Raw genomic sequence first — 15,261 nt, forward strand, 5'->3', positions numbered from 1 at the left:
GGTTGCATCAAAGCTCAACGTAAATGCAACATAAAAGGGAAACCAATGAAAGCCAGTTACCACTACGTCCTCGATTCAGAGTCACTCGGCCCTGAGAGAATTAAAAAGGCACAGGAACAGGAGCACTAATTCCAGCACTAGGTAACGCCACCTCTACAGGCAAAGAACTAGACTTGGTGAATCACGTCTTCTGCTCCACTGACTCAGATGGTGGGAGCAGGATCTGGATACACTGGGAGCTTTACGTCCCAGTGAGCTCGGTGGCCAGGCCATGCTTCCACTGGGGTGGCTCGCCAGTGCTCTGCTTTTATACTGCTTGACTTGTGCAGAGTGAAGGATCTTTAGCAGATCAGAGAAATTAGCCCTTCAGCTTCATAGGATAAACTCTATTTTATAAGGTGGAATTATTTTGTAGTTGTCAAATGCAACAGAACTGTAATCAGCACAATTTGAAATTTTAATATACAATATAATTCAATCAAACAAAAATTTCAAAACAGTTTTGATTGAATTAAAAAAATCAAAAGAGCTATAATGAGTAGTTTATGTAAATGAAACAATTCTTTCTGGATACATTCCTTCTGGCTTTAAAGCCATTACATCAGGAATGAATTTGGCACAACATACAGAAATATCAAATGCTTATTGAAATTAACACATTTAAATACCAATGAATATTTAAACTACAAATAGTTCTCTGAATGCCAGAACTAATGAAGTCTTGTTTCATATGGATTTTTCTGCAGTTGAAATGTATAACCTTACAACCTCTCTCAATCACGTGGATTCTTAGGAATCTACTAGTCCATGAGTTCATGCTACCTATTGTTTCCCTCAGTTAAGTCTTTATAAGATCTCTCTCCTCGCCTAAACTCCCACTGTAATGAAACACGCAGGCGTCTAATGATCTCGGAGACCTCAAGTCTTCTGCCTGATACAGCTGAAAATAGCTAAGAGGTTTAAAAGTCATTAGTGAGGAAAAACGTACAGAAAAAAATGATCCTTAGAAAGCCTGATTAAAAAGTAATCAGTTTGTATGTGGTTTCAAATTGATGAGTATTGTTCAACTATTAGTCCAACACTTGGTTCCAATAATTCCGAATTTCTCTGTAGATAGAAGGTTCTGCTGCCTATATACTTTCATTTACACATGTCCTCCCTTTGGATCACAGAGCGCTATGTAAAATTTGCATATTATTTCATATGAAAGAAACGTTGCAACACCCAACTTAGTCCACAGTTGGATGGCAGGCATTCCTTTATATTTTGGAATATTTAACTGTTTTATTTGAATTACCGTTACCTATTACTGTGTACAAGCTAGTGTGGACTCTGTAATATCAACTCTTACCAATGCCTTAAAATGAAAGCGCAGAGAAAAGATTTACTCAGGAGGAAGAGCCGGTGGATTATTAAGAAGCCACGACAAGAAGCAAGACACCCTGCTCCTTCGCTACTTACACGCGCCCACTTCTTACTCCATTTCTCGGGGCTGTATCTCTGACGTTCCCTTTGAACCCAGTGGTAGCATTCCAAATGCGAGGTAATGTCACAATAGGCAGTGCCGTTTCCTCCAGACCCATCATTCACTTTAAACAGCCAGCGCCGCACTTCCAGGTTGTCAACGATCAGCCGGCTGAGCACACGAATCATCTGCGGAGCAAGCAGCGACACGAAGGTATTTTGCTTTATGACAACAGCAAATTGTTCCTTGACTTCCAGTTCTCAAATATTTCGACTCGAAATTTATTTTCTAACTGTGGTTTCTGTTTCTTGGCGATGCTGGTGCTGTTAGTTATCGCGGAAACGGAGCCAACGCAAGCCTGAACTTTTTTTGATGAAGAATCTATGGCCTTCACGCCGTACTGGAGTCCCCATGGGCAGATGACTACAAGAGCAGCAGAGCGCCTTTGCTGGTCAACGCAGCTGGGTTCTGCAGGGAGGAATTTGCCCGTCCAGGCTTTTTTGTCCCATCAGGATCTTAGGTTTTGAGTAATCAGTACAGCTCAATAAATGGTTGCGACGGGGAATAACACGGGATGGACTACGCTATTCGTAAAATCTGAGAAACAATTGTGCCAGATTCTAAAACCAGCCAAAACATCTGTGAAATTTTCCTACTGGAGAGTACATTATATGGTTATAAATAGACGAAGGAGTTACCAGGCAGGCTTTATAAAAATGCTAATTATTTATTTGTGTATGTACACAGATTTAAATGGCTTTAAAATGCCTTTTGCCCAGCTGGTGTAGGATGCAATTAGCTTCTTAGAAACTGCAAATGCCTTTGAACCTGGTAAAAGTATTATCAGATCTTCTGGCATTGGCTAGATCCTTCTATATTTTTACATAGCAATTTTGGGGACTTTTGCTTATTTTTTTTTTTAATGTTGACCAAAAATACATGTGCATTCCAGATGCTATTATTTGTGGCTTTTGAGAAACGCATAAATGTGGTTTTCTAGATGACTCCCCTACAGTAACAAAAAGAATCAATAATACTGTAAGGACTGTACCAATCATAAAGAATTATGTGCTATCTTTAAGTGAAAATTGAATTGTGCTTTAACATAGCGTCACCTGCTTTGATTATTTAACCTAAAATGTCAATATTTCATACAAGAAAACAACAGAAGTAGAACTTCCATAACACCGTACTATGATTCAAAAGTATTCGATTCACATAAATTATTTAACAATAAATCAAACGGTTGTTTTTCAGATCGTTGATCATGTATTTATTTCATCTACTAGGGAAGTTGCAATGTATTTATGTAGCTTAGCTTGTCTTCAGTGTTAAAGGTGATTAATAAAAAGCAAAGCAATGTGAAAAGCCTCTCTGAGAAGTAGGAATACCTCCAAAACCACCGGGCTGATTATTTTCCTGTATGAGATGTAGCACTACCACACAACTATTTTTAAAGAAATCAGTACGGATCGTACCTAGACATCTCATTGCAAATTACAAAATCAGCTTATAGGATGAAATACTGAGGCGTCGGATGTAAAGTAAACAGACGTAAATTGCACACAGCACAGAAAACTCTCGTGCCTTGTAATTTTAGTTTTGTACTATTTTGCTCTTTTCTTCCTGGTCACGCTGACAAGATAGGTGAATTCAGCAGTGATCAGCTGGATCCAAAGTAAAACTTCAGTTGCAGACGTGCTCAGTGAACTTCAATTCAATAGGCTGACTGCCTGAGTGGAAGAAATCTTCCCTTCATCAAATACTTCATTTTCCCAGAAATCCTTGCTGTCTTTTCAGTCACTGGTAAAATTCCTATTAATTTCACCGAGGCCACGACTTCACCCACGGAGCAGCGACACAAACCGCTTGAATGCCCTCATATATTCTCAAAACAGACCATGGAGAACGCTAGAGCAATCGTATTACTTCCTGACGAGGACACAAATTGCATTTAATTGGTCAGACAGAGCCAGAAAAGAACCCAACCTCAGACCCGATTTAATGAAACCCCGCTCGGATCGACTCGATAAGAGCCGTTGCCACCGTGCAAAGTTTGCATCCGATCAAGTGAAAAGAGGCCTCTGCACGCCGGCCCACCCCGGCCCACCTCCTGCTTACCTGTTCACTGCTGGAGATGTCCGATTCTCCGGGAGGGGTTGGCACACAAGCACTGGCAAAAATTCGTTTACTTCCCGCCTTGGTGCTATAGAGATGAGCCACTTCTGGCACCGAGCCTAATATAGGCACATTTAGCATGTCAGCCACTGCTAAATCATCTTTGTGGGGAACCCCGCCAATAATGTAGGCATCTCTGCTCTGGATAAGAATTTTTATTCTTTTGATTGTCTTGGGGCTGTACTTCAGCTGAGTGGCTAGACACATGCGATGCTTCTGTATAAAGATAACATTATTCATGTTAAAAGGTGTTCTTTTCTATTCCATGAACCTAATTTATAATGTGGCACACAATAAATACATTATTAATAGCAGGCTGGGTTATGACCTATCCTGTAGCTTAGCAGTTTAAATTGATAAAAGCTGTTGGGGTGAGGCTCCATAATCGTGCACATCTTTAGTGTGTTGGAAATGGGCTCACTGGGAATAGAACTAATTACTACACATCTGTATTTATTTGATCCATGCGGAATTATCCTTCTGTCAGTCGGCAGAGAGGCTGGTGGCCTTTGGATAATAGTGATTCATCTCAGCAACACTTCTGGCATGGTTTAACTCTAAAGCTCCTAGAAATCAATACAAAAATGAAGAAAAACCCCTATAGCAGGGAATGTATTTCACCATACAGTTCAGCAGTATTTTTAAGCGACTCTCTGAGTATAAAACACTTTGATTTACAAAAGCTTTCACTGATCACATTAAATTACTGGGGATATACATTTCCATTACACAGCAGTTCTGATCGCTACTGTAAACGCAACTGCAGAGTACTCAAGGAGAGGGTAGTATTTTTGTGGTTTAAAGTACAAGGGTTTCAACTTTTTGGAAGGAATTTTTCATTTCTTCTAAAAAGGAAGATCTATTGCTGAACAAGCTGTTCATGACAGATACTATACCCTCTAAATTTAAACTAAAAATACCAGTCATGGCAGGTGAAACCTCAAAAATATTTTCTACAGCTTATCCTCTGCATGGCCCGCTGATAACCCAATTGTCTTTCTGAAGAGACAGAGGTACACTGAGGTTCAGACAGATGGGGATGGACCTCACGCAGAAATAGAACAAGAGACATCCACTGCAATTAACTGCCGTAAACAAGTCAGAATGGTAACAAGAAGAAAATCATCTCCACATTGAGATTTCATCTAATTCCGGCCTTAGTCAGGAAATTTTTCCTTTTCAGCATAGCGTAAATACTGGATTTGCCAGGGATTTCCAGGACTGGAGAACCCAGAATATTTTCCTTCAAAGTCCTGGATGATGTTTCACAGGGACTGAAGCATAAATCCTGATCCCACCACGTGGACGGGGATGATGGTGGAAAAGGAGATGGGGGACCCCCTGGAAGGGGACAAAAGGAATCCCCCTTCTGTCAGTTCCTCAGTGCTTTCTCATACCACACACAGCTCCAAAAAGCGCCCAACTCCCCCTGTAAAGGAGTCAGACATACAGCAAGGACAGCAAGGATGTAAGTCAGAGAAATGAGATACTCTTCAAAGTTGTAGTAAGAAAAAGGGAGTCGTGGAAGTGTAAGGGCAAAAAGAACAACCAACAAGCTTCCTGGAGTCTTTTTCTTTCCACCAGTTTTAAAAGTGATACTCTTGATGTTCTGATTCATTTGCTTCCTCTCTCCTGAGCACTGGTATAAAACCAGGAGCCGGCCCATTTTGTTGGTCTCGTGGCAGAGTTCTGCCACGTAGAGAACAGGATCAATTCCCAGCCCCGGTCACTTGCTCCCTGGGGCCACGAGTGGTGATGTAGGGACGAGATTTGCTTTGTGTCTCTCAATAATGGATTTTACAGTTAATTAAGGAGTGCAGGAAACAGGCTGTAAAATCTAGTTCATTCCTGCTTTGAGAGTGGTAGAGCTGCCATGATATATAGTGAGTGAAAGGAGGTAAAAGCAGGAGAATCGAGGAATCCTCAGAATTCCAGCACGACTGCACAGAACAGTGGCTAGGAGGTTAACCAAAGGGCTATTTCTTGGCTCTCAAGCCTGTTGATTTTTAATTTTTGTTTTGAAACTTCTCAAGATCAGACAAGCTGACCTTGGCATCAGCCTCAGCACAATGGGCAAAGCTGCTGCTATGCTGTTTTGATACGCTACTAGCTGAGAATCAGCGTTGTGTAAGCCTTTGTTGGAAGTGTTTCACACAGCACCTGGATGTGCTGAGTCACAAGAGGTCATTCTAATAGCGAGCAAATGTCCAAAGACACCGGTGTATGGACACCCTTTTCTCACAGTCTCTCTGCAGGCACCAAGGAGCACAGGGCTACCTGCGCCTGGGTTTTTCCAGAGATTTTCCTTCCATCCAGTTCCATCAAAATAGCCAGGAAACTGGCCAAGGCTGATTTGTGCTTCTAGAATTGCTCAAAGGAGCCTGCTGAGGTGGCCTTCAAGCCACGCTTTTATATATTGGGAATAAATTAAGATATATTAGGTGCAGCAAAAGCTTTTTATTAAATAACCTAGAAGAGAGATGCTTAAAAAGAACCTATAAAGCTCTAACCTTTACACGGACAAAAAACGAAAGGTAAACCCATGGTCACTGAAGCCAAGGAATGAGTAGGATCAGTTATGAATACAGATTCTTCTCCACAAAAGGAGATGGATTCCTTCGACACATTAGGTGGGAGAGAAAATCAAGGCAGTTTGAGGATTTTGCACATAAACAGGTGCACCACGCTGACCAGCCGAGGGCACGTCACCTCAACCCGGTGTCACGTACCACCCGTGACTGCCCATTCCCTCCGATGCCACGAATACACTTCTCTGCGCTCCCCAACCGAGTTACCCATGTAACTAAGGTTACCTCCCCACGTCACAGCATGGAACTTTTCCCAGTAAATCACAGCTGCATAATAAATTTTCACAAAACTCTTCACCTGGAAGAGAAACTTTGGAATATTTCAACAGAAATCGGAAGAGATGCATGCCTGAAAATGACCTGCTTTTACATTGAACCTACTTCAGCCAAATCATCGTGACCAAAATCACCCACGAAAGACATTGGCCATTCCTGAACAGCCTGTCCACGCTTAGCAACACATCTCATATCCGTAATATGATGTGGTTTAGGTGATATTTTTAGCATGTTTTATATAGAAGGCTTTCTAAAGCTTCTAGTATTTGGTAGTTAATACTGGAAAATAACCCAGTATCCAAAGGAAGGAAAAAAAAAAAAAAAACCAAACAAACAGCTACAACATCAAAGTGCAATTTAAAAATAAAAAATATAACACTGATATTTATCAAGGATTTACCATCCCAGTAATTTTACTTTACAAAGTGAAGGCCCAGCAGAGGCAGCTGTGATTCTTCTTTGTTGCCAGTATTCAGATAAAAGGAGAATACTAAAGAAAAGCCAGCTCCTAAAACCACAAGTATCATATCTTGATGCTTTTCTCCAACTTCAGAGAAAACAGAACACATGGATATCTACAGAATTCATTTTAACTAGGGCAAAACTATCAGACAGCTCTGACTCGGGGTTCCCTCCCTGTACAGCACAAGAGCCAAGCACTTTGCTCACATAGGTGTCTTCAGACTATTGCAACAGAAGAGGATCCGTACATATATGCAAGTGTTTTGCTGAACAGCACGCTACCATAGAACTACATTTGAAAACCAACACATTTATTAAATATAAAAAGCTTCTTTACCTTCTGAAGCCATCGATTAGCATATGGTATAACAAATACTTGTTCGACAAAATAACTAGAAGAGGGTTATGAATAGATGCTGAAAACAGGGACAGGGCTTCAAGCATATACACGTACCACGCATAAACCACAAGATATAAAGATATACCACAAGATATAAACGTACCACGAAGTTTCGTAAAAATCAAATCTCCAGTAAGACCCTGTGGACTTACTATTTAGAATATAAAATTATTCTCCAACTGTAAAGAATCTTCACTGCACTGCAGTATTTTCAGAAGCACTGCATGTAGTGTACGTTAATTAAGGCCTCTTTTTAGACCACGTTTTAGCACATGGATTTAAATCTGATCTGACAGGTTCGGAACTAATATTTCTCTATTACCTAACCAAAGTAGTTTTAAGTTCTGTCCTTTAAGAAGTTCTGCATTGGATTTAATTGCAAGAAACGTTACAAACACATGAATGATTGAATGCCGAGCTACCCAGAGATAAAGTTTGAGTAATAAGAATGGTTTATCGCTACAATTTGCTTAGAGATATAAATCTATCAAGTTCCCAGTCCCAGGCATATAGTAAGAAGGGACAGCGCTCTACAAATAGCCAATATAGGACTATCTCAACTAAGTCTATAAAGCTAAACTGGGATATTTATTTCCAATGCTCTAACTAGTAGTCTAATCAGTAAAGCCCTTAAACTTGCAATAATATTTCACTGATGTGTACCAGAGCGTTACAAGTTATAAAATTTCCAATTTAATTTTACTGCGTCCCTCAAGCTGTAGTAATTAGAAGACAAACTCACAGGGAAGCTGTTTATAGCTTCAGGGGTGAGAATTCTGAACCTGTCCTGCAGGTCACCCATGTCCTCAGGGTTCCCAGATCTAACAGCTGCCTGCAGACCCAGGAGTTTATTGTAATACTGCAGTAACTCCTCACTCAGATGAAGGGGGCAGATGTAGATGACGTCCACGTTGGCATCTAAAACAAAGGGGCACAATGTTCATTACTGGAAGAAAGGTAGACTCCATTCAGAACAGCAATCTGATAACTCCTGATCATTTGCTAACAAACGGCTTCCCTAACAGAGCACTGGAAATAAAAATGAGATCTGTAATTCCCGAATCTTAGCGCTTTAACTGCTTTTTCTGCGCTTCAGCATTTCTCTGAAGACAGGTCAGCAACCCAAAGAAATAGCTAGTTTTCGGAATTCAATCTGCAGAACATATTGGGGGCAGAATTTTGAAAGTGTTGCAGGGGGATTTATATGCGCGACTCACATTAACATCAATGGGAATTGCGCGCTGCTTTAAAAATATATCCCATTAACTTCAGTAAATTATAAAACTGAGCTATTAAGTTTAGAAAGCTGATGAAATTGCAATTTCATACGCTGCCTGGATTTTGCACGGCCTGTTCCTATTCTTGTCCTGTCCACATAAAAGCTCACGGTAGGATACCATTAATAACTATTGCTGAGCATGTGAGTGTGCAGATTAGCTAGTTAAACACCACAGTGTGAAAATCTGGTTTTCTGCATGTAAACAACTTGGGCTGAAAGACGGTGTATACACAAACACTCAGCGGTGAGAAAGTCTTTAATATCTGGCATTTTGGAAAATTTTAACTCCTCTGCTCTTCTAAAATATTAATGTTATTAGATGAGCTAATAAATTAATGGGCCTTGCGATATCAATCGAATTCGCTGACAGAAAGCACTCCTAGATTTTGATCCAACTCCTGCTGAAATCAGTAGGAAGTCTTTCATTGTCTTTCCTGGGCACAGGAACAAGAGCCTGGCAAGCGCCGGGGACAACTGCTCTTACACGTGAATGAATCAGAAGCAAAGCAAGCATTGGACTAAGGAAACTCTGAGCCTAATGTTACAAAAGGAATAAGATATCCCATTCATTCACTTTGGTTTGCCATACTGCTGCAGGCAAACAACCCACATTAAAAATGTAAGGCCAGAATCTCAACTGAAGCATTGAAGTAGTACAGCATCCGACCATCAGCCCTGTGTCTGAAACCTCGACAGAGCCTTTATATAAATACAGCTCATTACCATATAACTTTTTCAAATAATTAAAAGAACAGTTCGCGACAACTGTTAGTCAATACTCTCTTGCTTTTAGGCATTTACTCAGACTCGCAAAATGAGCCTGAAAATTTACCGGCTAAGGTACAAAAAAAACTACCTCCCAGTGTTGGCTGTAATGCTGAACGGACTGCACCGTCAAAAACTGATAAGCTCAAGTGAATTTGCTGAATAAAAGGCTGCAACACTTTTCACTACTCTTAGCACTGCCCTATAAAGAGATATACAAGTCTCTTGGACACAGCGAGACAGATTAACTCATAGGAGGTCACAACAAGCAAGGAAATCCTCTGGTATTCTGAAGAAAAAGAAAACCAATATGGTAAATATCAACGCTCTTCTGCCGGGCACAGGTAAAGCATCTGGTCTAGCTTAATAATTTAGTTAGTATCTAACTAGTTTGTATCTTACTCAGGGCCTATTTTACATTTTACAGTAGAACCAATTTTCATGTTCACAGATTTTAAAGTGAGAAAGAATGCCTGTTTAATGTGTTGACTTTGTCCCTTTAAGTCTCTAAATACCATTTTGGAGACAAAAAAACTACGTTAAAAAAATGGAAAACAACCCTCAACAAACCGTACTGTGGAAAAACAATATTAGTGCCTAGATAATATATAAAGGCAATTACATTATTATTTTAGGCAACTGTAAATTTCTCGATCTAATATATTTTTGTTACAAACTTACTAAATGGCATTTATAAAATAATAATGATACTGAAATATACATGAATCATGTAAAGTATGTCATTCCAGGGAGCCAATGAAGTTGGTCACTGACAAATAATACTCTTCACTGCTTTGCTTAACAGAGGAGTGTCATTCTAGGAAAAACTTTTAAATGTATGCCTTTTGCCTCATTTGCTAATTTTAAAACAACTGGTTTAAATAAGGGCTTACTCTTTTCTAGCACATCTTTCTCTCCGTATGAGCCCGAATGAACGCTAGCAGTATTAGCTACCTAATTTTGTAGAACACTAAACACTTTTGATCGTTTGTGGTGCTCAGCATGCCACAGGATGAGGCTGCTTTACCTTATCACGGAGTCGGAAAGAAGCAGCATGTTCTTCTTATGAATAATGTGGACAGGAGCAAATGCCAGAGCAGACGGATTACTTCTGAGCTTGTATGTTCTCTATATTTAGCATTAATACGAGAAGAAAGTCCTCATCGGTCATTCTCTTTTACTCACAACTACGGGCAAATAATGATCAAGAAAGAGGCAGCCAACAGCTCATAACATACCCAGTATGTCACACAGCCTTCCCATCTGCATATTCTGTTGGAGAGCAAGATCAGGGATATGCTCACGGGCACACTGGGAATATCCTGGAAAACAAGTAAAGCCCCCCACAAACTGTATTCAGAAACCTCCTGGTACACATTTGAAAGAAAACACACTTTTGGATTCAAAAAAGCTGTAATAAAAGTATTTCAGATCTCAAACATGGCATAGCACTAATTGCGTCATCTTTATGGATTTACTTTTATTAGTAAACTGATGTAGCATCATCTTTATGTCGTGAGACTTTAAATACAGACCTAATAGTTACAGACCTATAGAGCTTTATAATTTAAACACATAGACTGAGTATTTTGTTTGAGTCTTCTAAGTTGCTAGATTTTTTTTTTTTTTTAAACACTGGGAAAAAAAAAAAAAAAAGACACCATCATTAAGCAAGAATCCTGGTACACTTTGTTCTTCACACAGATAAAAGGCAACAAACCCACTTCATTAAGGAGATGTCTCAGCGATACCTGATCACTTTGTTGCAGAGGATGAGTGGCAGCCTGTCTGAGCTCGGAATATCTGTTTGGAGGTCAGACTTCCAACTGCTTGCATGCTCACATTCAAAGACTGCAGTAAATGACATGACCACTGTAACTATAATCTCTGATCCTGTAATTTTTAAATTCAGCTACTTCAAAACCACACACAACCACACAGTGGGAGCTGCTAGCTGCAATAGCTGTGATTGAGTCATTAAGGTTCAGCCTAACATCCAGCATTTGGCATAAAATCTTGACTGATCCAGTGACAAGATCCTTACACCATTTCCATATACCCGCACATAACCAATCATCTGAAACATATATAAAAAAACTTAGTTTGACTAAAATCTGCTCAGGATTTCAGTGCTTTCATTTTGGAAGACAGTAACAGTGGATCTTCCAGGCAAATTACAAGGACAATCATTACAAGCAATCAGCATTCCAAGGTGCTGCGGCAATGACACTGCACACAGGACAGCAGAACATAGTAAAATACAGAGAAATGGAAATCACCAGTTTTGTTTTTAGTAATTTCTTGCAAAACTTGCATATTGTAGTTAGCACAATGGTACCAGGCACCCGCAGAACAACATCAATGTAAAAGATACTGATTTTTTTGCCACTCTAATATTAAGGTACAGTAATTTGAAAAAGCTTGCTCTGTTTACTTAAACTTTAGTTCCAAGGCTTCATTTTGTCCTCTCAGGTGGGGACCAATTTTAAACCACTAACAATTCTTCCTAATAATTTAAAAACATTTAAATTTCAAATGTAGAAAGTAGATGGTTTCCCTGTACTAAACAGTCTTCTTGAAAGCACATCTGTTTGTAAGAACTAAATCGGGGCAGAAAAATAACACGCACACATCACTTGGAAAATCAGTAATTATTTGAAAGGAATAATATTTAAAGTAGCAAGCAAATAAAAGTTAAAATTTGCATGTTACTATGGTTCTGCAGATACACTATAGCATTATACCAACCACCACATGTACTTTTCTTAGATACGTTAATAAAACATATTAATTCACAATGTATTAGCTTCCATTGACATGACCCCATTAGAATTTAACGAGAGGAATATTCACTCCTTGTGAGTCACTCACCTTCCAGTGCACACTATGAACCACATTAATCCCCACAACTGATACATTCTGAATGCTCTGTACTTCCACAAATGCTCATCTGACAATGCTTATTAAAGGCAGAGGCTTAATATTCCTTTCCTTGCAGTTTAAACAAAATTCAACCCAAATGAATTACATATACTGTGATCACAGTCTACATATTGCAGTACAACCACAGCCTGTGCCATCAGTTCTGTTTTGTTACGTGCAGCTGGTTTAGGTATCACTGACATTTCGTGCCACAGCATTTGAGACCAAACGCGTGCAACTTTTCAGATAAATTTGAAGCCACATCTCCTCCTTTGATTCAAAGAGCCAGTACGTCAGTTGATCTGTACCTGCAGTCTGCAAATTAAACTGCAAATGGTGTCTGAAAATAGTGACCTTGATGAAAGCCGGCGGTGGCAGAGCACTCGAGGCTGTGTAGCTCATGTGCACGAGGCATCAGCGCACCGCGGCATCCCGCTGGAGGGGCTGGTCCACGGCAGGGCCGACCTTGCAAAGTAAGAACTAAGAATTCTGATTTTTTACTTCAGTGGCACCGAAAGGACTCCGAGGGCCTTCCTCCTGCACACGAGTTTTACGGTAGCGCGTGTGCCATGACTTCCGTGGAACGCTCCCAGTTCACACAGAGGGGAGCACAGGGAGAGTTACAGAATTACTAAAAGGAGGGGTGTATGAATTAATGGTAAAGGGCCCAGCTTTCACCTCCCCCTTTCGACCTCAGCCATGACCTAATGCTCTTGAACTGTCATTTTCTCAATAAATTTTGCTCATCTCCAAGTGGCCTCTCCCAACAAAGAATCCGCAACACTTTTCAAACCTGCCTTTGCAAAATGAAGTAGCAGTAGAGAGCGGGGGGACATGACGTGACGGTTTAAGTAACCATGGGGAGATGTCTGAAGGGGAAGGAGGAAAACAAGCTGTCTAGGATTCAGCCACCTGGTGCTTCCCAGTGTTTGGGACAGGCCTAATAAATAATACCTAACTTGTCTCGCTATACTTGGCACACCTACTGTTCAACTAAACCTGCTTTTAAAAAGGATTCATGTATCACACAAGAGGAAGCTCTGATAAATATACAGTAGGTTATATAAGGTGACAAATTTGATTGATTGTAAATGTAACTATTCCGGTGGAAAGATCGAGCAATCATTTTAAAATAGGGGAATGAAAAAAGAAACAGTGTATGGAACCCAAATATGGCAGGAGTGTATTCATCCATTGGTGTGGGAGTAAATCCGATTAGAAATTCATCTTTCGTTACACTAGCGAACAAAAATGCTAAATAAGCTCTAAATGATGGAATCTACTTTCTTTTTTTAGCTACACTAGAAACCCAAAGTTCTTGTTTTGGTGAAATAAACGGAAACATATTTGTTCCTCACAGCAGTATAAAATTTAAGCCCTTCTCTATCCCTTTTCCTGGATTATTTCCAGAAACTTGTCATGAATCTGAAGCTGTTTTGAAGATGAAGACTGCTGAGAAATTCACAGTTATGACTATCTGCATTTACTGGAATTCCACTTGCATGGGAAGAAAAACCACACTCTGATTTGCCCAAAATGCTAAAGTCAAGGAAACATGAGTAGAGAATTTCAGGCTTTGTTTTGGTGTTTATCCGCTCTGTCCTAGTTCTGTAATTTAGACACATTTTTAGGATTACCCAGACTCAGGCCTTAATAAAAAAAATCCTGCTGAAAACAGCTGACAGTTTGCATATTTAGTCTTCGGACTGAAACAAATGTTACTTGTTTAAATTGTCCAGCTTGCTAGAAGTCTACTCAAACAGATCTCTTAACTGTAACATTCCATAAGGCTAAAGAAAAGAAAGCAAAATATTTCAGGGTATTTAGTAGTTCTTTTTCAAAACAAATATTACAAGACGTGGCAGATCAAAGGCATAATTGGAACATACCTGAGAACAAACTACACAATGATACTAGCTGGAAGTCTTCCAGTAATGGGCCCAAAATTTTACAAATGTTTTGTTGTTTTTTTTTTTTTTAAATGCCAAGTGTGTAGAGCAGAATAATTAAACATTTAAAATTATTTCTATTCTTACATTTTAAAGGTTTTTAGTTTACAGATTTCATGTTTTCATCTTTTCCAATTTTAAATATAAGCCATTCTTAAAATCACACAAAACCAAATGTGGTCAAATTTTTAGTCATTTTATGTTGCTGTTTCTCAAATCCAGTTCAATCTTAACATTTCAAAAGGAAAAAATGCCATCTGTTTAAATTACATTTTCCAAAGATAAATGCTTATCATGATTTAATTCACGTAAAAACCCTATGGAACTCTACTTGAACTCCTGATACAGTCGATGCATTTAGTAAAAACAAGCATAAATCACTTTTTCAGATACCACTTTCAAATCCCTCTTTTGGAGGGCATATTTTTTTCCATGCCCTACTTAAATAGGTTTCCTAATTTTCCAAGAAAACATCTGCACTCAAATTATCTTTACTACTTACTTTCTTCCTCATCAAGGGAAAATTTCCACTTGAATACTGCAGCCTCCTACACATATACATATAAATTCCTGTATTTACAGCAGAAGGTTGTATACAGCATGTTAAGAGAATCAGGGCCTGGGTTTCAGTTGAAGTACTAAATGAAGTGGAATTTCCCTAGAGCTTTAGGATTTACTTAAGAGGCTGAAATAATTTAAAAACTTTTAGAAATTCCACTGCATGTTGCAAATTCATCAGAGAAACAGGGACATAATAATTATTTTCTAAATGTTAAGCCTGTTTTGATCATACTGAGATTTTTTTAATACAACTTTGAAAGCATCTGTTGTGCAACCTGCTGACCTTTGAATTCACACACCTAATTAATAATTGCTTTTTCCTGTACAAATGCTCTCCTTCACATTTTTATCCAGTTTGGAACACCGGAAGGTATATATTATTTTTAAACGATCCTGCTTTAAAATAGGATTCAGTC

At 39.2% G+C, this 15,261-nt stretch overlaps 1 protein-coding gene across 1 annotated transcript in view; it reads right to left on the reverse strand.

Annotated features, from left to right (window-relative positions):
- The window catches only part of IQCH (IQ motif containing H), a 71,321-nt gene that overhangs the window by 33,696 nt on the left and 22,364 nt on the right, over positions 1 to 15,261 (reverse strand). Inside the window, exons 11-14 of the mRNA XM_042803844.1 lie at positions 10,652 to 10,735; positions 8,112 to 8,287; positions 3,587 to 3,859; positions 1,462 to 1,653 (exon numbers count right to left, since the gene is read on the reverse strand). Coding sequence (XP_042659778.1) covers positions 1,462 to 1,653; positions 3,587 to 3,859; positions 8,112 to 8,287; positions 10,652 to 10,735 — 725 coding nt within the window. The remainder of the gene's footprint in view (positions 1 to 1,461; positions 1,654 to 3,586; positions 3,860 to 8,111; positions 8,288 to 10,651; positions 10,736 to 15,261) is intronic.

This window comes from Tyto alba, unplaced genomic scaffold (assembly GCF_018691265.1).
Source record: "Tyto alba isolate M040663 unplaced genomic scaffold, T.alba_DEE_v4.0 Super-Scaffold_41, whole genome shotgun sequence".
Classification (NCBI taxonomy): Eukaryota; Metazoa; Chordata; class Aves; order Strigiformes; family Tytonidae; genus Tyto; species Tyto alba.